The 22,059-nt window shown below is 50.1% G+C and overlaps 2 protein-coding genes across 2 annotated transcripts; one reads left to right on the plus strand and one right to left on the minus strand.

Moving 5' to 3' along the window:
• Window positions 1-726: 726 nt before the first annotated feature.
• Window positions 727-11,803, minus strand: Trub2 (TruB pseudouridine synthase family member 2). Its single transcript, XM_048344038.1, has 8 exons — window positions 11,638-11,803; window positions 11,198-11,329; window positions 9,210-9,284; window positions 7,047-7,108; window positions 5,860-5,941; window positions 3,538-3,610; window positions 2,703-2,839; window positions 727-1,121 (listed from the first exon to the last, which is right to left on the minus strand). Exons 1-8 carry the CDS (start codon window positions 11,744-11,746, stop codon window positions 820-822), a joined length of 972 nt encoding a protein of 323 aa, XP_048199995.1. The 5' UTR covers window positions 11,747-11,803; the 3' UTR covers window positions 727-819.
• Window positions 11,804-12,109: 306 nt separating this feature from the next.
• Window positions 12,110-17,307, plus strand: Coq4 (coenzyme Q4). The gene is made up of 7 exons (XM_048344050.1): window positions 12,110-12,231; window positions 12,309-12,440; window positions 14,031-14,127; window positions 14,569-14,671; window positions 14,984-15,113; window positions 15,878-15,971; window positions 16,709-17,307. Exons 1-7 carry the CDS (start codon window positions 12,162-12,164, stop codon window positions 16,878-16,880), a joined length of 798 nt encoding a protein of 265 aa, XP_048200007.1. The 5' UTR covers window positions 12,110-12,161; the 3' UTR covers window positions 16,881-17,307.
• Window positions 17,308-22,059: the final 4,752 nt, after the last annotated feature.

Below are 22,059 nucleotides of genomic sequence, written 5' to 3' on the forward strand. Positions count from 1 at the left end.
TCACTTTTCATGGGTTTGTCTATATGCTTTTTTAGAAATTAGAATTTAATTTTGTGCTTGTGCTTTCTAGACAAGCATTCCTACCACTTGAGCCACACACCCAGTTGATTTTTCTTTTGGTCCCCAGTAATGAGACTTGTACTCGGAACATGATGGTCTCTCCCTTTTTTTTTTTTAAATTTTATTTTTATTTCCTTAAGTATAAAATGCTAAACAGGAGCCAAACTCTTCCACATTCATGTCTCTATCTCTTTGTTTTTTTTTCTCACTGCAGGCTTTCTACCACTTGAACCCTATCTCCAGTCCAACCATTTTGCTAGACTGTCCAGGTTGACTTTGAGCCACAATTCTCTAAATCTCAGCATCCCAAATAGCTAGATTACAGGCATGTAAGCCTCTCAGCTTTGTGGCTACTCTCTCTTTTTCTTGGTCAGTGTACTCTGGGCCTGGGCACTGTCCCAAGGCTAGTGCTCTACCACTTGAGCCATAGTACCAGTTTTCTGGTAGTTAATTGGAGATAAGAGTCTCACAGACTTTCCTACATGGGCTGGCTTTGAACCATGATCCTAAGACCTCAGCCTCCTGAGTAGCTAGGATTACAGGCATGAGCCACCGGCGCCCAGCAGAACAGTTATCAGTTATGGCTTCTGAGCACTGAGCCTTTCTCTTTATATGCCCACTGCCCCACAAGCTTCTTGGTTTTTCATTTATTTATTCTTTCTTTTCTGTGCTAGTTCCGGGCTTGAATTCAGGGCCTCGTGCTCTCACTTGGTTTCCTCACAGCTGGTATTCTACCACTTGAGCCACATAGCCTGGCTTTCAGTGGCCCAAATAGCTCTTAGAGTCATCCCCAGGCTGGTCAGGACTAGGGAGTAGCGAAGTACCTAATCTTGGCTTTGAGTTCTTCTCTAGCTGTTCTGTCACCCGAGGAGCTGCGGCTCTGATGGCATCTTGGACGCTCTGTAAGTTCCACTGGGTCCTCAGAAGAGCATCATCCAGGGTGAAGAAACCATCCCGCGTGCGCCGCACTTGTGTGCACACAGCTGTGGTCTTCAGCTCAAGGCCAATTTCATGAACTAGCTTTCGTAGCTGCTGCTGTGTCTCGTGCATACACTGCACCTCTGCCAGGGACACACAATGAGGGACACAAGTCAGAAATAGTCTCTGGACTCCAGCTAAGTTGTACACACACTCCCAAAGGCCTATCAACCTTGGTGAGATATGTGAGCTTTCCAGATTTTTCTATGCAAGGTGAAGCTTGAGGGCCAGCCTTGTGGGGCCCAAGGTGTGTCAGACATGCAGAGCTCAGGCCTGGGTCCCACTTGTTGAGTAAGAAGTTGCCTTTTGGGCTGGGAATGTGGCTTAGTGGCACAGTGCTTGCCTAGCATGCATGAAGCCCTGGGTTCAATTCCTCAGTACCACATACACAGAAAAAGCTGGAAGTGGCACTGTGACTCAAGTGGTTAGAGCGCTAGCCTTATGCAAAAGAAGCTCAGGGACAGTGCTCAGGTCCAGAGTTTAAACTCCAGGACTTGCAAAAAAAAATAAAGAAATTTGCCTTTTGAGAAAAGCCCCAGGTGATCTATATGGGCCTGTTTGAGTTTGAGATACCCATAGCTTAGACTTAGTTTCCTCAACTATAAAAGGAATAGTGAAGGCTTTGTCTAGGCATCAGGAATCTTGGTTAACTCTCAAGAAAAGAAGTCTGGCTGGGCACCAATGGCTCATGCGTGTAATCCTAGCTTCTCAGGAGGCTGAGATCTGAGGATCGCAGTTCAAAGCCAGCCTGGGCAGGAAAGTCCATGAGACTCTATCTCCAATTAATTACAGAGAAAACAGGAAGTGGAACTGTGACTCAAGTGGCAGTGCTAGCCTTGAGCAAAAGGAACAGAGGGACAGAGCCCAGGCCCAGAGTTCAAGCCCCAGGACTGACCAAAAAAAAAGCAAAAAAACCTAAGGGATCGCACTCAGGCCCTGAGGTAAGTCCCAGGACCAGCACAAACAAGCTAGTTTTAAAATGAGTAACTTGGCCAGTGCCAGTGGCTCACACCTGTAATCCTAGCTACTCAGGAGCCAGAGATCTGAGGACAGAGGTTCAAAGCCAGCCCAGGCAGGAAAGTCCTAAGACTCTTACTCCTAATAAACCACTCAGAAAACTGGAAGTAGCAATGTGGCTCAACTAGTACAGCACTAGCTTTGAGCTGAAGAACTCAGGGACAGTACCCAGTCCCAGAGGTCAAGCCCCAAAACCGACCAAAAAAAAAAAAAAAAGAGTAACTTGGGCTGGGAATATGGCTTAGTGGTAGAGTGCTTGCCTAGCATGAAGCCCTGGGTTCCATTCCTCAGCACCACATACACAGAACAAGCCAGAAGTGGTGCTGTGGCTCAAGAAGTAGAGTGCTAGTGCTAGCTTTGAGCAAAAAGAAAGCTCAGGGTCAGTGCTAAGGCCCTGAGTTCAAGCCCCAGGACTGGCAAAAAAAAAAAAAAAAAAAAAAAAGAATAACTGCAGAAGAAAAGACAAGAGAACAATTGTTCTGTGAGCTCTGAGTCTGGCCAAGCCCTGAGCAGGACAGGGAGGAAATCAGCATCCAAAGCCTTAGCCAACAACAGGCATCAGGGTTGGTGTGTGTTGTCCTCAGCTGCGTGGGAGGACGGTGACCTTGGGCAGGGCACTCCACGGGGGCTCTCCCACTCCACCTTACCTAAGAGGAACTCTGGAGGTGCAAAGTTCAGGCACCGGATGCCAGTAATGAGCATGGGAGACTTGCTCATGGGCCGGATCATGCCTCTCACCGCCATCTCGTAGGCTTCCTGGGACTGCAGGTCTAAGTTGGAGTACCTGGGGAACAGGAGGGGCAAGAGCGGGCAGACAGTGTGGCGTCCCCAGCCCACTGCGCATGGCGCCTCTCTCCATTCACGCTGCCTTCCCTGCCATCCCCTGCTCCTCCAGCCACAGCAAGAGAATCCTGTCCTTGATCTTCAGCTGCTAAAGGCAGACTCTGCACCCCCCCCCCCCACCCCCGGCCTCTGCTATCACCCAGTTGATGGCTCCTGAGCCTCTCCCTGTCCCCTGTACTCGAGTGCCTTGGCTTAAGACATCCAGTGCATATCTTATCTCAGCCCAACCCGTGACCTCAACATTGCCCCTGCCATGTCCTCACACATCTAGGGGTCCAGGGTGACCTGCCAGCCTCTTCTCTCCCTGTGCCCCACTGTCCTGTCACCACCTTCATCGCTGCTCACTGGAGACAGTGACACTGTAAGGTACAGCCTGCTTCCTACCTCCAACTTCACGGGCCTAGGTCCCCAAGGGTCTCTGTTAGGTCAAATGCTTCTTAGGAGGACAATGAGCTTTCTGGTTCTCCTGGCTCCCCAGTGGCCAGCCCGAGACACAAAGGGCACACCAACACTTCTGCATGCCCTGGGGGAATGGGCACTTCCGCCCGCTCTGGGCTTCTAAAGACACGATCACTGGAATCTCACGCTCAGTGGACAGAGCCACCTAGCTCCTGGGCACTTCCAGGACCCCCAACTCACATCACCAGGGCCTTCTGATGGGAGCCTTGGACCACAGACAGGATCCGGTCCAGCTTCTCTCTAGTCACATGGTCTAGAAAAGGTGGCGGGAAGGAGGTGTCAGTGTACAGGTACCCCAAAGCTAGGCCACAGGAACCTGGCAAGCTCCTATCCAACTAATTCAGCCTCCACCTTGCAAATGGCCACAGAACCCATTGGGGGATTCCATGTGGGGTGGAGTGTTAAAAGCAGAGTCCTTTGAGAAAAGTTTTCTTCTTCTTCTTCTTTTTTTTTTGCCAGTCCTGGGGCTTGAACTCTGGGCCTGGGCACTGACCCTTATTTTACTCAAAGCTATCACTCTTACTACTTAAGCCACAGTGCCACTTCCAGCTTTCTATGTATGTGGTACTGAGGAATCAAACCTGGGGCTTCATGCATGCAAGGCAAGCACTCTACCGCTAAGCCACATTCTGTGTTTTTCTATGCTAGTTCTGGGGCTTGAACTCAGGGCCAGGGCAGGCTCCCTTAGCTTTTCACTCAAGGCTGGCTTTTTGCTGGCTAATTGGAGATCAGAGTATCTCAGAGGAGGGAGAAGGAGAAAGAAGGAGGAGGAGGAAGGAGAAGGAGGAAGGAGAAGGAAGGAGAAGGAGGAAGGAGGAAGAGGAGGAAGAGGAAGGAGGAGGAAGAGGAGGAGGAGGAAGGGGGAGGAGGAGAAGAAGGAGGAGGAGGAGGACAAAAAGAAGTACAATTTAAAAAAAAAAAAAGTCAGGAGAATCTCAGCCTCCCAAGTACTTATGATTGCAGGTTTGAGCTACCAGCACCAAGCTTATTTTTACCCTCTATTTTTTTTGGTAATATACTTGCTAGATGAATTCCTTTTAAAATTGAGATTAGAGTTAGGAATGTGGCTTAAGTGGTAAAGCTTCTGCTTAGCAAGCATGAGGCCCAGAGTTCAAATCCCAATAGTACTAAAACAAATTAATATGTATTTATAGTTATTTTGGTGCCAGTCCTGGAACTTGAATTCAGGGCTTAGATACTGACTGTCCCTGGGCTTTTGTGCTCAAGACTAGTGGTCTACCACTTTGAGCCATAGCACCATTTCCTGCTTTTTTGGTAGTTAATTTGATTTTTTGTTTTTTTGCTTTGTTTTGCCAGTCCTGGGGCTTGAACTCAGGGCACTGAGCACTGTCCCTGGCTTCTTTTTGCTCAAGGCTAGCGCTCTGCCTCTTGAGCCACAGTGCCACTTCTGGCTTTTTCTATATATGTAGTGCTGAGGAATCCAATCCAGGGCTTCATGCATGCTAGGCAAGTACTCTACCGCTAGGCCATATTCTCAGCCCTGGTAGTTAATTTGAGACAAGAGTCTCATGGAGGGCTGGGAATATGGCCTAGTGGCAAGAGAGCTTGAAGCCCTGGGTTTGATTCTCCAGCACCACATATCTAGAAAACGGCCAGAAGTGGTGCTGTGGCTCAAGTGGCAGAGTGCTAGCCTTGAGCAAAAAGGAGCCAGGGACAGTGCTCAGGCCCTGAGTCCAAACCCCAGGACTGGCAAAAAAAAAAAAAAAGTCTCATGGATTTTCCTGCCCAGACTAGGTTTGAACTGCAATCCTCAGAAATCAGGCTTCTGAGTAGCTATGATTACAAGCCACTGGCACCTGGCTTAATATTTAGATTAACATCAATAAATGTCTTCCCATTCCTCAAGTTCTACCTTCCTCCTACCCAGAAATATCAACTTTGCAATTGTTTCTAGATTTTTTTATGATTGTGTGTATGTGTGTGCACAGACATAAAATGTCACTTTGTTACATTTTCTACCTCTACATAAGCTATAGAATGTGTGTACTAGGCTGAATTAATAAAAATTGAGACCCTGATTCACTATATGTCCTCTCTGGTGCCTGGCACATGGTTCGTGTTCAAAACCATCTGTAAGATGAAACATGTAACAGATCCCATAGAATGAATTCGAACACAGGAAAAGTGAGAAATGAAGAATGAGCCATCTGTCTTCCACCAATGACCTATCCATGCATTCCTCCGTCCATCGGTCCACTCATCTTCCATCTACACATCTATTCTTCATTCATCCATCTACCACCCACTCTCCATCCACTCCCCATCCTCCCACCGTCCATCCAACCATCAGTTCACTCATCCATCTGTCATCTATCCATCCACCTATCCACTCATTCTGCACCCACTCTATCCACCGTCCATCCCTCAACCAGCTACACCTGAGCAAGCACCAGCGTGGCCTGGGAAAGACGAAGACTCAAGGAGAAGCAAACACAGAGGAAGGCGGTGGCAGCCGTCCGTCCCACTTCCCCCAGCTCTCACCGTACGTTGTCTTCTCCACCAGGCGCCCATCCTCACAGAAATCATCCGTGGCTTTGCCCAGAAGGCCTCGCACTGTATAATCCTGGAAGGCCAAGGAGGGGAGGATCCAGTCACTGTGCCTACTCAAAGCTCTAGCTGAGGTTGGGGCCTCTGGATTCCTCTTAGGGCTACATGCTCCCTGATCATATTGTTACACTCTCTCTAGCACGTGATTATTTAAAAAAAAAATGGTAAGCCAGAAGTTGGTGGCTCATACCTATAATCCTAGCTACTTAGAAGACTAAGATCTGAAACGATATAAGGAAAAGGGGAGGAGGGTAAGGAGAGTGTTTGGGGGGGATTGACTGGAATACATTGTATACATGCCTGGAAATGGCACACCAAATCCCCCCTTGTGGAGATAATTTATGCTAATAAAAAAACAAAAATAAGCTGGATTAAAAACTGGGTATCTGGGAATATTGCCTAGTGGTAGAGTGCTTGCCTCGCATACATGAAGCCCTGGGTTCAATTCCTCACGTTGTGGCTCAAGTGGTAGAGTGCTAGCCTTGAGCAGAAAGAAGCAAGGGAAATTGCTGAGGCCCTGAGTACAAGCCTCGAGACTGGCAAAAACAAAAAACAATAAAAAAAACCCCACAAAACTGAAGGCTGGGAATGTGGTTTAGCGGCAGAGTACTTGCTTAGCATGCATGAAGCCCTGGGTTCGATTCCTCAGCACCACATAGACAGAAAAAGCTGGAAGTGGTGCTATGGCTCAAGAGGTAGAGCACTAGCCTTGAGCTGAAGAGCTCAGGGACAGCATCTGGGCACAGAGTTCAAGCCCCATAACTGAAATACACACACACACACACACACACACACACACACACACACACACACACAATCTAGGTGCTGGTGGCTCACACCTATGACTATAGGCTCCTCAGGAGGCTGAGATCTGAGGATCATGGTCCAAAGCAGCCTAGAAAGTCCGTGACTCTTATCTCCAATTAACCACCAGAAAAATCAGAAGTGGTACAATGGCTCAAGGTGGTAGAGCACTAGCCTTGAGCTGAAGAGCTCAGGGACAGTGCCCAGGCCCAGAGTTGAAGCCCCATGATCGACCAAAAAAAAAAAAATCTGCGAGTGAACTCTAGGGAAGTACCCCATACCCCCACACTAGGCGGGCCATCCCCAGAGCCACATACCTTGGTAAGGTGAGCATCATACATGTCGGTGAGGAGTCTGCATCCGTGTCCCACGCCGAGCACTGAAAGGCAGCCAGATAGCCATCATACACCAGGCATCAGTTCCCATTCCCCTGCCGCACCCCTGCTGCCCCATCTGAATACTCCCTCCTTGGATGCTGTTGCAGCCAGCAAAAGGACAGTCATGTCTGCAGGGAGCAGTGGGCAACGCTGGGAACATGCCAAATGCAGATTCCTAGGCTTCCACCATATATACTGACTCTGACTCCTGTAAGGAAGGAAGCTAGGCTCCTTCAGCTTCTTAAGAGAATTCAGATAAGACTCAAATATAAGAGAGGGTTGGGCATGGTGGCACCTGTCACCTACTCAGCAGCAGACCAGAAGGAGGATAACAAGTTTGAAGCCAGCCCAAGTGAGCTACATGGCAAGACGCTGTCTCAAAAATTAAAAAACCTGGGGTGCCTGCGAGGGTAATTTTTATCCTTTTTGAGCCTCAAACAGTGTGGAGAAGTCAAGTGGGAGGAAGTATTGTCTGATGCCTGTCAGTATTATGCAGATGGAAGGAAGGAAAGCACAGGAAACAGTTAACACAAAGAAAGGCCCAAAAAACAAGTGGTAGCCATTGTGTGGCCACTTCCTGCCTCTCCTGACCTATCTGTCCCTCTGGCTAAAGGAAAGAATAATCCTCCATTCACTCAGGGACAGTAGAAACAGAGAGAGGACATGAGATCATGTCTGCCAGCTTGTACCCCAGAAAACAAGACAGCTGAGGCTAACAGATGTGGCTACCACCTGACCCTGGGGATACAAATGGCTCATGACTGACACTGGGCGGACAGCTCTGGCAATACCCAGATCCTTGCCAAAGAAGGCAACCACATGCCTAACTGCCTCACGATGTGATAATGTTGTCCCTCACAGGACCAGGGCACTGTCTGGTCCTCAAGTCAAATCACCCAAGCTCCTGAGGCCTGATTTTCTTCATTCACACAAAGCTGAGCACCACTGGCTCACGCCTATCATCCTAGCTATTCAGGAGGCTGAGATCTGAGGATTGCAGTTCAATGCCAGCCCAGTGAGGAAAGTCTGTGAGACTTATGTCCAACTAACGATCAGAAAACCTTAAGTGGTACTGCGGCTCAAATGGCAGAGTGCTAGCCTTGAGCTAAAGAGCTCAGGGAGAGTGACTAAGCCCAGAATTCAAGCCCCACTGCCACAAAAAAAAAAAAAAAAATAAGACACACAAGTTGGGCACTTGGTGGCTCACACCTATAATCCTAACTACTCAGGGCTCACACCTATAATCCTAAGTACTCAGGAGGCTGAGTTCAGGGTTCAAAGCTAGCTCAAGCAGGAATGTAATTGAGACTATTTATCTCCAGTAAATTACTCAGAAAAAGTCAGAAGTGGCACTGTAGCTCAAGTAGTAGAGTGTTAACCTTGAGCAAAAAGAAGCTCTGGGACAGTGCCTAGATCCTGAGTTCAAGCCCCAGGACCAAGAAAAAAAAAGTCACACAATGTCTACCCAGTGTTGTGGTAAAACATGAGGATTGAGGCAAGTCTTGGCAAAAGTTCTCAAGAAGTTACTTTAACAACAAAATTCAAAAAAAAAGAAAAAAGAATGTCAGGTGCTGGTAGCTCATGTCTGTAATCCCAGCTATTCAGGAGGCACAGATTTGAGGATTGCAGATCAAAGCCAGCCTGAGCAGTAAAGTTCAGGAAATTCCTAACTCCAAACAACCACCAAAAAGCCAGAAGTGAAGATGTAACTCAACTGGTAAAGCACCAGCCTGGAGCAATAAAAGCTGAGGGAGAATATGAAGCCCTAAATTGAAGCCCCAGGACCCAAAAAGAAAAAAAAAACAAAAACAGGGGGAGTGATGGGTCAAGTGGTAGGCTCTGGTTTCCATTCCCAGTATTGCTAGAAAAGAAACAATTGTTTTGGTAACTGTATGTGCACAAAGAGCCCCAAACCACACATGACCTGTGAATTCCTTTCTCCTGCTAATCATCTCCACCAATGACAGAGACTTAGGGCAGGAATCAGAGGAGATGGGCAGTGGCGAGAGGTGGCTGTCAGGTGAGCCGTGGGTTGGGCTTCTGGCACCTCTCCTCATCTCCATACCATCATTCATGTATCCCCTGGCTGCCCACATTACCTACCAAGCACCCCAGAAGACCGGGTATCCAGCCGGTGTCCCACGCCAATCTTCAGTCTGAGGAATTCTGGTCCACATACTGGAAAGGAATATCAAGGTCCATTTCTTCATTAATTGAGCCTCAAATGGTTTTGGACTGTGTGGTGACCTCATTCTTAGATTGGAATTCATTGTAGCCACAGCTAGGCACACACTAAACTTTCTGGCTTCCCCATTTTGGAACCTAGGACCCAGAGGAAGGGCAATCCAAGAGGCCTAACACTAGAGATCAATGCTATAAGGGTCCTTGCCTAACGACTACTGATGGAGGTCCTGGCCATTCTCCTAATTAAAAACATGAAGACTGAAAGACCTGTAAGGCAGGATCTGGGTCTGTCTGATAAGTTCTACCCACTGGGTTCAGACACATTAGCTGCTCGGAAAATAAGTTAGGAGCTGGAAATATGGCCTAGTGGTAGACGGCTTGCCTTGTATACGTGAAGCCCTGGGTTGGATTCCTCAGCACCACATGTATAGAAAAATCCAGAAGTGGCGCTGTGGCTCACGTGGTAGAGTGCCAGCCTTGAGCAAAAAATAAGCCAAGGACAGTGCTCAGGCCTTGAGTTCAAGCCCCAGGACTGAAGGGAGAGAGGGAGAGAGGGGGAGAGGGAGAGAGGGAAGGAGGGAGAGAGGGAGGGAGGGAAGGAGGGAGGGAGGGAGGGAGGGAGGGAGGGAGGGAGGGAGGGAGAAAAGTTGAATTTGGGGACTGGTGCATGCTTGTAATCCCAGCTCTTAGAAGGTACAGGCAGAAGGATTCTGGAAGTGCAAGGCCAGACTGAATGAGTAAAACCCAATCTAAAAAGCAACAACAAAAGCCAGGTACCGAAGGTTCACAAAAGGATCACGGTTTGAGGCCATGCTGGGCAAAAAGTTCTTGTTTTTTTTTTTTTGGCCAGTCCTGGGCCTTGGACTCAGGGCCTGAGCACTGTCCCTGGCTTCTTCCCGCTCAAGGCTAGCACTCTGCCACTTGAGCCACAGCGCCGCTTCTGGCCGTTTTCTGTATATGTGGTGCTGGGGAATCGAACCTAGGGCCTCGTGTATCCGAGGCAGGCACTCTTGCCACTAGGCTATATCCCCAGCCCCGGGCAAAAAGTTCTTGAAACCCCCATCTTAACCAGTAGCTGGGTGGTGGTATATGCTTTTCATTCCAGCAGTAGGCTGGAAGGCTGAGGATCATGGTTCTAGGCCAGTTCTTAATACATCATCTCTACAGAAAAAAAAAAAAAAAGAACAGTGGTACCAGCCTGTCATCCCAGCTGTGGTAGAAAGCATAAATAGGACTGTAATCTGGGTTAGCATGGAGAAAAAGTAAAACCCATCTCAGAAACAAAACGAAACAAAAATAGGCCTTTGCACACATCTATATCCTATCTACTTAAGCAGCCGGCTGATATCTGGAGGATCATAGCTAGCAAGAGTCCATGAAACTCCATTTCTGAAATAACCAGCAATTAAGACCTGAAGATCTCAAAACCTATCTGACATCCTATTAAAAAAAAAAAGTAAACAACTATAGTCAACATACCAAATCTTCAAATCTGTGATTCATTTTGCTTTAAGAGACCAGTTTCATTATGATGCCCAATTGGCCCAGCACTCCTGGATCAAGTGTTCCTTCTGCCTTAGCATCTTGTAGCTAGGACCACAGGTGCAGACCCTGCTGTCTATATGTGCTTTGCACTAGGATCATAAATGTTTTATTTGAACACAGGCAGGTTCATTCCCTTCCATAGTGTCTTCAGGTGTTTTGCACAATGGCAAAGCTAGTCAGATGGAACCCACATGGCCAGCAAAGCCTAAAGTGTGTAGAGTCTGCCCTTTCTTAAGGGTAAGTTTGCCAGTCCTCGTTCTAGTTTTTCATTCCCACCATAGTCCTCCAAAAAGTCTGCGACAAGGATCTGAAGCACTGTCCCTCGACTCTAGCCAGGGATTTCTTGCTTGACTCGGCCTTACCCAACCTGTGGTTGGTGAGCGTGGGCACACTGGTGGCTGTGAGCGTCAGCTGTTTCTCTTCACTGTCTTCCACAGGACCCAGCAAAAAGCGAACACGCTGTTCAGGAGGAGGAGGTTTCCCGGCATTGAGGCCTAAACACATACAGGTATGAAAATATTGTCAATTCCATTGGAACACCTGCGGAAGTGTAATGGCGTTAGAAGATGGAAGCACACGGTGTGGAGCCAGAAGAGCAGTACTTCAGGAAAACTTAGGTTCCGATCCTGACTCAAGTGTATTAACCATACGACAGCGGATTGCTGAGGAAAAGAAAGGCAGAAGTAACAGATCACTAAAGAAACGCACTCGGCCCAGGCGAAAAGGCCATGTGACTTTGTTTTGCAGGAAGGACCAGAAGCTGAGATGGGCTTCCCAGAGAACCAGAATCTCCAGCACTCACCTTTCAGAAGCTGCATTTCCACAGTATCTCTCAGGTGCAGCCATTTCAGTCCCGGGGGCTTATACACCGCGAAAAGCCCATGCAGGCGCGCCAGGCCCGCGGACCCCATCACTCCAGCCGCGGCCGCGGCGCGCCGGAAAGCGGAACCGCAGCCGGAAGTGCCCTACGGTCCGGCCGCAAATGTGGTCCGCAGACTAGGCGGAGCCGCCTAAGTGTATTCCGCAGCCGGAAGCGGCTCGCATCTTATTCTCCTCGGGGAGAAACGTGAGGGGGGAGGAGAAAACAGGGCCTTCGGCGGAACCGCAAAGCTGGAACCCATTCGGCACTGGCAGAAATAGGGAAGGTTTACGCGGTAAGTCGGTGGCAGACAGCACGCAGGGTCCTCCTCGTACTTGGCCATACGACGATTTCCTGTCCTCACTCCGACGCTTCCTCGCCGTGCAATCGCGGATGCCTCTCCGTTCGCGGGGGACTCTGGGACGTCCGGCGTGCCCCGCCCATCCGCCAAGCGGACGTCCGCTGCCATGGCGACGCTGCTGCGCCGGGCCCTGCGTTCCCTGGGCCGGTCCCGGGGTGGTCCTGGGCCAGCTACAGGTACTGACCTGGTGCCAGGGGCGGAAAGAGCCTGCGGGGACCACCGCCAACCGCGGTCTTTTTTTTCTGCCCTTTAGATGCGCCCGTCCGGGCCTCCAGCTATGGCGCCGGCCTGTTGTACCCAGACCACATCCCCACCTCTCCGTTGCAGAAGGCGCTGCTGGCCGCGGGCTCGGCGGGAATGGCGCTCTACAACCCTTATCGCCACGGTGAGATCGACGCTCTGCCCTCCCAGCAGGGCGGCAAGGGGTCGGGCGCCCTGGCCTTGGAAGCCAAGTGCGAGTTGATGGGTGTCGGTGGCTCAGGCCTAAAATCCCAGCTACTCGGGAGGCTGAGATCTGAGGGCCACATGTGCTTCGAAGCCAGCCTAGTTGGCTTTCTCCCGGAAAGTCCGGGAGACTCTTATCTCCACTTAACTACCAAAAAAATCTGGAAAGGGAGCCATGGCTCAAGTGATAGAGTGCCAATCTTAAGGGGGGGGGGGGAGCTAAGGACCCAGTATCCATACCCTGAGTTCAAGGCCCAGCACTGGCACACAACAAAAAGGGAGGAAAAAAGAAAATAGGCAATTTGAGCCAGGCGCCAGTGGCTCACACATGTAGTCCTAGCAACTCAGGAAGCTTGATATCTAAGCATTGTGGTTCAAAGCCAGCTGGGGCAGGAAAGTCCATGAGACTCTATCTCCAGTTAATCACCTGAACACAGGAAGTGGCACTGTGGCATAAGTGGTAGAGTGCTAGCCTTGAGAGCAAAGAGGCGCAGGGACAGTGTCCAGACTGAGTTCAAGCCCCCCCCCACACACACAAAAAGCAATTTGTGTAGGGTTATCAAATAGTAACTGTACCTGCATGCAAACCAACACTGTGATACCAAAGGCTATATACCAACCAATGGAGTCCTGATACTGTGTTTTAACAATGTGACATAAGGAAGCAATTAGGGCACTCCTTATAGCTTTGCACCACCCAACTCTGTAGCACCAGGAAAAATAACTATGAGTAGGTCAGACATCAGAAGCTCATACCTGTAATTCTAGCTACTCAGAAGGCAGAAATGCAGAGGATCATGCTTCAAGGCCATAACTGGAAAAAATTGGGGGAGTGGCGCTGTGGTTCAAATGGTAGAGTGCTAGCCTTGAGCAAAAAGAAGCCAGGGACAGGGCTCAGGCCTGAGTTCAAGGCCCAGGACTGGCAAAAAATAAAATAAACAGTGTCCTGACACTGGAACCCATGCCTGTAAACACAGCTACTTCAGCTGTGATCTGAAGATGGTAGTAGAGATGGCCAAAGACAGGAAAGTCTGTGAGACCCTTACCTACAGTTAACCATCATAAAGCTGGAAGTCGAGATGTGGCTCAAGCAGTAGAGTACTTGCCTAGCAAGTACAAAGCTAAACCTCAGTACTGCAAAAATAAGTAAAATATCTACTAAAATATACTGAGTTATTACTGTTTCAATTGATTAGCTAAGCAATTAACATGAATCTACACAAGTAAGAAGTAAATATTACCCCTGCCTTTTTTTTTTTTTTGCCAGTCCTGGGCCTTGGACTCAGGGCCTGAACACTGTCCCTGGCTTCTTTTTGTTCAAGGCCACCCTGCCACTTAAGCCACAGCGCCACTTCTGGCCATTTTCTATACATGTGGTGCTGGGGAATTGAACCCAGGGCTTCATGTATATGAGGCAAGCACTCTTGCCACTAGGCCATGTCCCCAGCCCCACCCCTGTCTTACTGTGACTCAAACCAGGTCAGGGACCTTAGATCACATTCCCAATCTTTGCCCATTTCTGTCGTTTCAGACATGGTTGCAGTTCTAGGGGAAACTACAGGATGCCGTACCCTGAAGGTTCTCAGGGACCAGATGAGGAGGAATCCAGAGGGTGCTCAGATCCTACAGTAGGTCCCAGCTCTTCCCAGAGGTTTGGGCATTCTCTAGAGACCATTAACTATGTAGTGTCACATTGTGTTGGTCCTCCTCCTCTAGGGAACTTTTCTTGATACCCTGACCAAGGATGGTTGCACAGGCTGGGCGCTCCAGAAGCACATATATGTGTGTGCACGATAAGACAATGTGGTAGCTCAGGCTAGTGCTGGCTACAAGGCTCTGTATCTTCATTAAGCTCCCGTAATGTGCTGTCTGTATTCTGTCCTGCAGTATCTTTTATACCCTGCATCCATCCTTGACTTCTACCAATCTCCTCGGGTAATGGTGCTCATAAGCAACATTAGGTTTGGGCCACTTTGCTGGCCTATGTCCCCCACCTTACTCCCAAGCTTGCCTCAGTTGGAGCTTTGCTGGCACCCTCCTATACCCACCTCCTCGCTTCTGCCCTTCAGGGAACGTCCCCGGATCTCACTGTCTTCTCTCGACCTGGGCAGGCTCCGGAGCCTGCCTGAAGGCTCCCTTGGCCGCGAATATCTCCGGTTCTTGGATGTGAACGTGAGTTTCCAGCTTCCGTGCCCTGGCAGTCACCAAGAATGGCAGACACGTGGCATGGAAATGATGCCCTGGGACAGGGGAAGCCCTGAACTTCTTCCACGATCAAGAGTGCCTTCTGTCTGGTGCCCAGATTTCTTTGTTTTCTGGGGGGGGTGGGCAGATCTCAGCCTCTGGCACCCACCTAATACAGTGCATCTCGATCAGTGTCAGTAAACAGGGTTTGGGGATGGGTAGGAGTTGGTGGGAGTGGTTGGGCCTTTCAGGCCCTGAGAGCTGTCAGGAAGGGGACTAGGAAAGGGTCCTGTTTGTCAGAGGGTCTCCCCAGACACCCGAGCACCCACCCGCTTTGTGGATGACGAGGAGCTGGCTTATGTGATCCAGCGGTACCGGGAGGTGCATGACATGCTCCACACGCTGCTGGGCATGCCCACCAACATCCTAGGTGAGTGCTTGAGGCCCGAGACAAGGGAGGGCAGGGCACCCCGGTTGGCTGGCTCCATCTTCTCCAACCCACCCTTCAAGCTGCTTCAGAGTCTGCCTTACTTTTTTTTGCTTTATGCAAACCCAAAGTAACACCTTTGCCACACAGCTCCTCTCCTCCATGCCCTCTGCCCCATGTGGCTACTATGCCCATGTCAAAGCGCTCCAGACCCCAGCGCTCCTGCTTCAGGGCCTCTAGCAGCCAGCCTGCTCCAAACCCTTCAGCAGCTCCCCCCTGGCCTATGGGTGTATGCACATGTGTGCGTGCATGGGGGTGGGGTGTGGATACTAGGTCTCAAACTCAAGGCCTCACACTCTTGGTTGGGTTTTTTTATTCAAGTCTGACTGTCTATGGCTCAAGCTACAGCTCCACTTCCAGCTTCTTCCTGGCTAATTGGAGACGAGTGTCTCATGGATTTGCCTCCTCGGGCTGGCTTTGAAGTTCTGTCCTCAGAACTCAGCTTCCTAAGTAGCTAGGATTACAGGTGTGAGTCACCAGGACCCAGCCTTCACCTGGCTTTTGAGGTCCCCTGCATGTGAACCCGTTTCCCTTCCAGTCCTTGTTCTCTTCTGCTTGCTCTTGGACCCCCTTCTCCACCTCGAGAGCCAGTAGAGGCCACAGCAAGCACTGGGCAGGGGTTGGGAAGGTGCCTCTGGGCACCAGCAGCAGCAGCCCTGCCCTCCACCTTGCACCTGCTCACCTCCCATCCCACCCTTCACCCCCAGGGGAGATCGTGGTGAAATGGTTTGAGGCTGTGCAGACAGGCTTGCCCATGTGCATCTTGGGAGCCCTCTTTGGACCGGTCCGCCTCAGTGCTCAGTAAGTTTGTAGGTGTGGGAAAGGACATGAGGGACTGGGAAGGACACACAGGTCTAGAGTTGCCCTGTGGCTCTTTAGGAGGCAAAGGAGGTAGCCGAATGAGGCAGAAGAAGAACAGGTCTGGGCAGTGAGCAGAGCCTGGACCCCGGGGTCTCTCGGGCCGGGCCTCTACATGGCAAGGTCACGACAACAGAACCGGTGGAAGGCAAGGTGCTGCTGGTTTCTGAGTTGGATAGCCATCTTATCGATTTGTTTATGCCAGTGCTGGGTTTTTTTTTTTTTTTTTTTTTGGCCAGTCCTGGGCCTTGGACTCATGGCCTAGGCACTGTCCCTGGCTTCCTTTTGCTCAAGGCTAGCCCTCTGCCACTTGAGCCACAGCGCCACTTCTGGCCGTTTTCTGTATATGTGGTGCTGGGGAATTGAACCCAGGGCCTCATGTATAGGAGGCAAGCTCTCTTGCCACTAGGCCATATCCCCAGCCCCCAGTGCTGGGATTTTGAACTCAAGACCTTGTGCTTACTAAAGCACTCAACCACCTGAGCCACCCTTCCAGCCCATTAGCTCTCAATTTAAATCCAAGCTTTGTGGTGTTGAAGATACGTGGCTGGAGCATGAGATTGCACCTCACTGAGCCCCCCTTGTGCTTCACTTTGAGCTGGGGTTAACGAAGTGCTGAGCATAGGGTAGGCTTAGTGCGTGGGTGCGTATGTCCTCTTCTTCCCTCCACTGCCCCGCAGGAGCCTGCAAGTACTGATGTCGGAGCTGATCCCATGGGCCGTTGAGAATGGACGGAGGTCCCCCTGCTTCCTCAACCTGTACTACGAGCGGCGTTGGGAGCAGTCCCTGCAGGCCCTGCGGGAGGAGCTGGGCATCACAGCACCTCCCTTGCAGGTACAGCAACAGGCCTAGCCTGAGCGGCAGTGCCAGGAGAGCCAGGCCTGCCTCTGCATGCCCTGCCTCCCTCAGGGCACAAGGGACTTTGCCACTGCCTTTGTTCCTTCTCTGAAGGCTGACCTTTGGACACCACTGAATGTGATTGTCATAGCCACTGCCGTGTGGCCTGGAGAACCAGCCCTGGAAGGGAGGGGCAGGGCAGTGGGGCGCCCCAGGGAAGCCGGGAGCTGCCCACAAACAGCCACTAGTGCACACGGGTCGGTCGGCAGCCAAGGCTTACCCATCTGAAGCCTCTCTCTCAGACTCCTCCCTGGCAGCCAGGTTTTTCTCTGGGCCAGGTGGTCTGTCCTCGAGGCGCAATGGCTGCGCCCAGGTCCAAAGGCTGGAGAGCCGGCCAGAGAGGAGAGAAGTCTGCTGTCTGAATAAAGGCTCCTCCCCTCAAGCCACACGAGTCTGCTTGTCCTCCTTGACCTAGCGATGTCCACAGCTCGGGCTGTCTTGGGCCTTTCAGTGCCCAGGGTAGAAATTCCCTTCCATCCTGAACTTGAGCCGCTTGGCCCTCTCGGTGGGTCTGACTCCAGACCCACGGAATTCAGATCCTCAGCCAGCTGAGGACTGAGCCCCCTTCACCCTCAGTCAAGGCAATGTCAGCGCCTGCCTTCCAGGGCTCACGTGAGACCTTCTGAGGTGAAGCGCGAAAGAGCTCCAGCGAAAGGGCTAAGGAGCAGAAGACTTTTTTTTGTAGGTTTTAAGGAAGATTGTGTGGAGTTTTGATTTTTTTCTTTTTTTGGCTAGTTTTGGGGCTTGAACTCAGGGCCTGGGCACTGTCCCTGGAGCGTTTCTTTTGGTTTGTTTCTTTGTTTTGGTTTGTTGTTGTTTTGTTTTTTTTTGCTCAAGGCTAGCATTCTAGCACTTGAGCCACACTGCCACGTTTGGCCTTTTCTGCTTGGTACTGAGGAATCAAACCCAGGGTTTGTTTTTTTTTTGTTTTTTTTTTTGCCAGTCCTGGGCCTTAGACTCAGGGCCTGAGCACTGTCCCTGGCTGTCCAAGGCTAGCCCTCTGCCACTTGAGCCACAGCGCCACTTCTGGCCGTTTTCTTTTTCTTTTTTTTCTTTTTTTTTTTTTTTTTTTTTTTGCCAGTCCTGGGCCTTGGACTCAGGGCCTGAGCACTGTCCCTGACTTCTTTTTGCTCAAGGCTAGCACTCTGCCACTTGAGCCACAGCGCCACTTCTGGCCATTTTCTATATATGTGGTGCTGGGGAATTGAACCCAGGGCTTCATGTATATGAGGCAAGCACTCTTGCCACTAGGCCATATCCCCAGCCCAGTTTTTATTTTTTTTGACAATCTACCCACGTAACCCAAGATAGCCTTGAACTTGAAATCCTCTTGCTTCTGCCTCCTGAGTGATGGAATTTCAGAAATGTACTGTTATACCCAGGCGTGGCTATTTCACCTCATGTTCACAGAAGGAAGCTGTTAGGCCATAGTTCCTCTTGGAATAGCAAACAAGCACCTTCCTTCTGTCAGCAAGGACTAGAGACTGGCAGGGTAGAAAGTGCCATTGGAAATGGCACTCGGCTCTGAGGATGTAGGGCCTGCTCCTCATCGTGGGAGGTCCGCTGAGGGCCAGAGGCAGCCAGGGAGTTGGCCCAGGAACCAGGATGCAGGCTACCAGCCTCTGGTTGATTTTCCCCATATCTCAGTGTCAACAGTGGCCACAGCCTATTCACAGCTGTATTATATGCCAGTCAGTGCTAAGCACGGGAGGCCCCTCACGTGGCACCTTTAAGGTGGTCACCTGGGTCTGCCCTCTGCTTCCAGCCCTGGGCTTCTCCACAGGAAGCAGCTGTCCCGACTCGATGAACTGCAGGAAGAGAAGGCACCCCCACCCCCACCCCCGCCGTGTCTCAACCATCATGGCAGCCATTTCCATGGCTTCCCCACCATACACTGCAGCCCAGCAAGTCAGATGTGAGGGCGCAGCTGTCTTCCACGTGGATCTCCTACCCCTCTGGTCCCCCAACCATGGGGATGGCTTCGGTGCTATGAGCTCATGGTTGAGAAAATAATACTATCACTGACTTCTGCTAGCATTCATTAGTTATACAAAGGGGATTTCATTGTGATATTTCCTCCCCACTCCCCTACCCTTTCTCCAATGGGATAATAGGATAAATTTTTTTTTTTTTTTTGGGCAGGGGATGGGGGGGTGGGCCTTGAACTCAGAGTCTGGGCACTGTCTATTAGCTTTTTTGGTCAAAGCTTTTGCTATACCACTTGAGTCACAATTCCACTTTCAGATTTTTGCTGGACAGTAAGAGGTCATGATTTATACACCCAGACTGGCTCTGAATGTGATCCTCAGATGTCAGCCTCCCGAGCAGCTAGGATCACAGACATGAGCCACCAGGGCCAGACTTCATTCTTTCCTTCTTTGTCAGTACTGGAGTTTGAACTCAGTCTCCTTGCTTACTCAGCTGGCTAGGCTGGTGCTGTACCACTTGAGCCATGCTTCTAGCCCTTAATGTTTACTTTTTTTTGAGCTCTGGGTATATTCTTTGTATTAATCTCTTTTCTCTGTTAAATATTCTCTTCTATTCCATTGGCTGTCTCAGTTCTGGAGGTGGTTTGTTTTATTTCATTGTTCCCTTGCAGTCCCATTTGTCCAGTCTTGCTTTTATTTCTCTGGGCAGTTGGAGTCCTATTAGAAAACAAACATATGTTTTCCTGCAGTAGTTTCAGATGTTCTTAGGTCCACTCAGAGTTGATTATACAGGGTAACAGGTAGGAGTCTAGTTTCATCTGCTACATATAAACAGCCAGTTTTCCCAAGACCATTTGTTGAAGAGGCTGTCTCTTTTCTCCAGTCTATGTTTTTGGCTCCTATGTAAAAAACAAGATGTCTTTAGCTATTGCAACAAACCTCTGGGTCATCTGTTTCATGGTTCATTGTGTCTGGTTTTGTGTCATTGTCTTGCTATGCTGGCTGGCTTGAATTCAGTCCTGCCTCAGCCTCTCAGTGCTAGATTATAGCCATGTACCACCACACCTGGCCTGAGTTCTTTTTTTTAAGTTGTGTATATGTGTGTTTTGGTGGTAGTACTGGAATTTGAACTCAGGGCCTTGCTAGACAAACATTCTACTGCTGAACCATACTTCCAGCTCCCAGTCTGAGTTGTGTGTGTGTGTGTGTGTGTGTGTGTGTGTGTGTGTGTGTGTGTGTGTGTGCTGTGCTGTGCACACACGCACACACCAGTACTGAAGCTTGAAAACGGGTCTTGGGCACTGTCCCTGAGATTTTTTTTTTTTTTGCTGAAAGCTAGCTAGCATTCCACCACTCGAACGACTGCTAACTTTTTTGGTTAATAAGAGTGTCACAGACTTTCCTGCCTAGCATGCACAAAGCCCTGGGTTCAATTCCACTACCACATTAGCAAAAAAAGCCAGAAGTGGTGGCACTGTGGCTCAAGTAGTAGAGTGGTAGAGAGCTAGCCTTGAGCAAAAGAAGCTCAGGGACAGTGTCAGGCCCTGAGTTCAAGCCCCAGGAATGGCCAAAAAAAAAAAAATGTCTTGCACTCTGTACACCACCTTTACAATAAAATAAAGATTTTTTTAAAAATGGTCTCATGAACTTTCCTGCCCAGGCTGGCGTTGAACCATGATCCTCAGATGTCAGCCTCCTGAGTAGCTAGGATGACAGGCGTGGGCCACCGGCTCCCTACTAGAACCTTAACATATTGGGATCTTGGGGTCACAGCAGGACTGGGGGCTAGCCTGTTCTGGAATGTGCAGGCCTTGAGTTCTCCCTCACAGCCCAGAGAAAGCCCTTTTTCCTCCTGCCTGATAAAAGCCGTAGGTTGTGTGCTGGAGGTGTAGCCCTACGGCAGAGCACCTGCCTAGCATGCCCAAGGCCATGGGTTCAACCTCGGTGCCACAAAACAAACCTGTCACTATGTAAGGACAAGGCAGTGTTTGGGCACCTGGCCCCACCACTCACCAGCTCTGCTCCCTTGCAGTGGTGTCATTGCCCTGTAGCCTCTGTGTTCCCATCAGAAAGTGAGACAAATAGCAAGTAAGGCACCTAGTTCTGAGAGGGCCATGGGAAGGCTCAGTAAACGGTACAAATTAGGCTTATTGCCACATCATAGGCTCTAGGGAAAAGGAAGTTATCATGGCCAGGAAAGCCCCTGAAGACCTATAAGGTCACACCACGTACAAAGGCAAGTCAGAGGCATTCGTTTGGAAGGAGATTTCTACTGCTCAAGCCTAACGGAGCCGCACACCTACTGTGTGTCACTGGACAAACTAAGCTCCTCCAAGTGCGACGGAAGGCAGTTTCCACACTGGTGTTCCTTGGCGAAGGGCATATGGTGGTCATGTTCATGGAAAGAAGCCTCCCCTGGTCAGGACCCAGTCCTTGCCCTTCTCCAAATCTCCCAGAAGCTCTCCATTGCCACAGGCACACAAGGGCCTGACCCCCCCCCCAAAAGCACCCCCTCCCGCTGTGCCCTGATGCCCAAGCCCACCAGCTTCCAGCCACTTCTTAGACATCTTCAGGGTATGTGCTGAGTCCAGAAGCTGAGAGGCTCACAGGGAGCAGGGAACTGAAGGAAGCATTCCTATTCAACAGGAAAAGTCAATGGGGCTCTGCAGGGAAAATGACTGTCCCCGACTCACAGCTGGGACAGAGTTTACCCCAGCTGTGTCTGGCTGTGATGCGAAGAAGACAGTCACAATAACCGGACAATAATAGGCCTGAAGTACATGAGGGGCACCTATTCTAGACTTACTCTCACCTTCCTGTCTAGACAAGGCAACTTGAAGATAGACTGTCTTGTCTGCTCTGTGTCCTCTGCTTCCCCACCTCAGGCCTGGCCTATTGTCTGGTGGGGTCTGGCTTTACTTTTACCTGTGTGACAAGTCTGCATGGAGGATACTGGGTGGCTGGTCACCAGTATCCTCTTCCAAATTCTCCTGCCGTCTTTGCAAATAAGCTGAATAGTTATTTTGGTGGGGGAAGCAGTATTGGAGCTCGAACTCAGGGCTTGGGTTGCTGATCCTTAGCTTTGTAACTCAAGGCTTGCACTCTTAACACCTGAGCCACAGCTTCGCTTTGGGGTTTTGGTGGTTAATTGGAAACAGGATCTCACAGACTTTCCCTGCCGGGGCTGATTTAAAACCATGATCCCC

Source organism: Perognathus longimembris, chromosome 1, assembly GCF_023159225.1.
Source record: "Perognathus longimembris pacificus isolate PPM17 chromosome 1, ASM2315922v1, whole genome shotgun sequence".
NCBI lineage: Eukaryota > Metazoa > Chordata > Mammalia > Rodentia > Heteromyidae > Perognathus > Perognathus longimembris.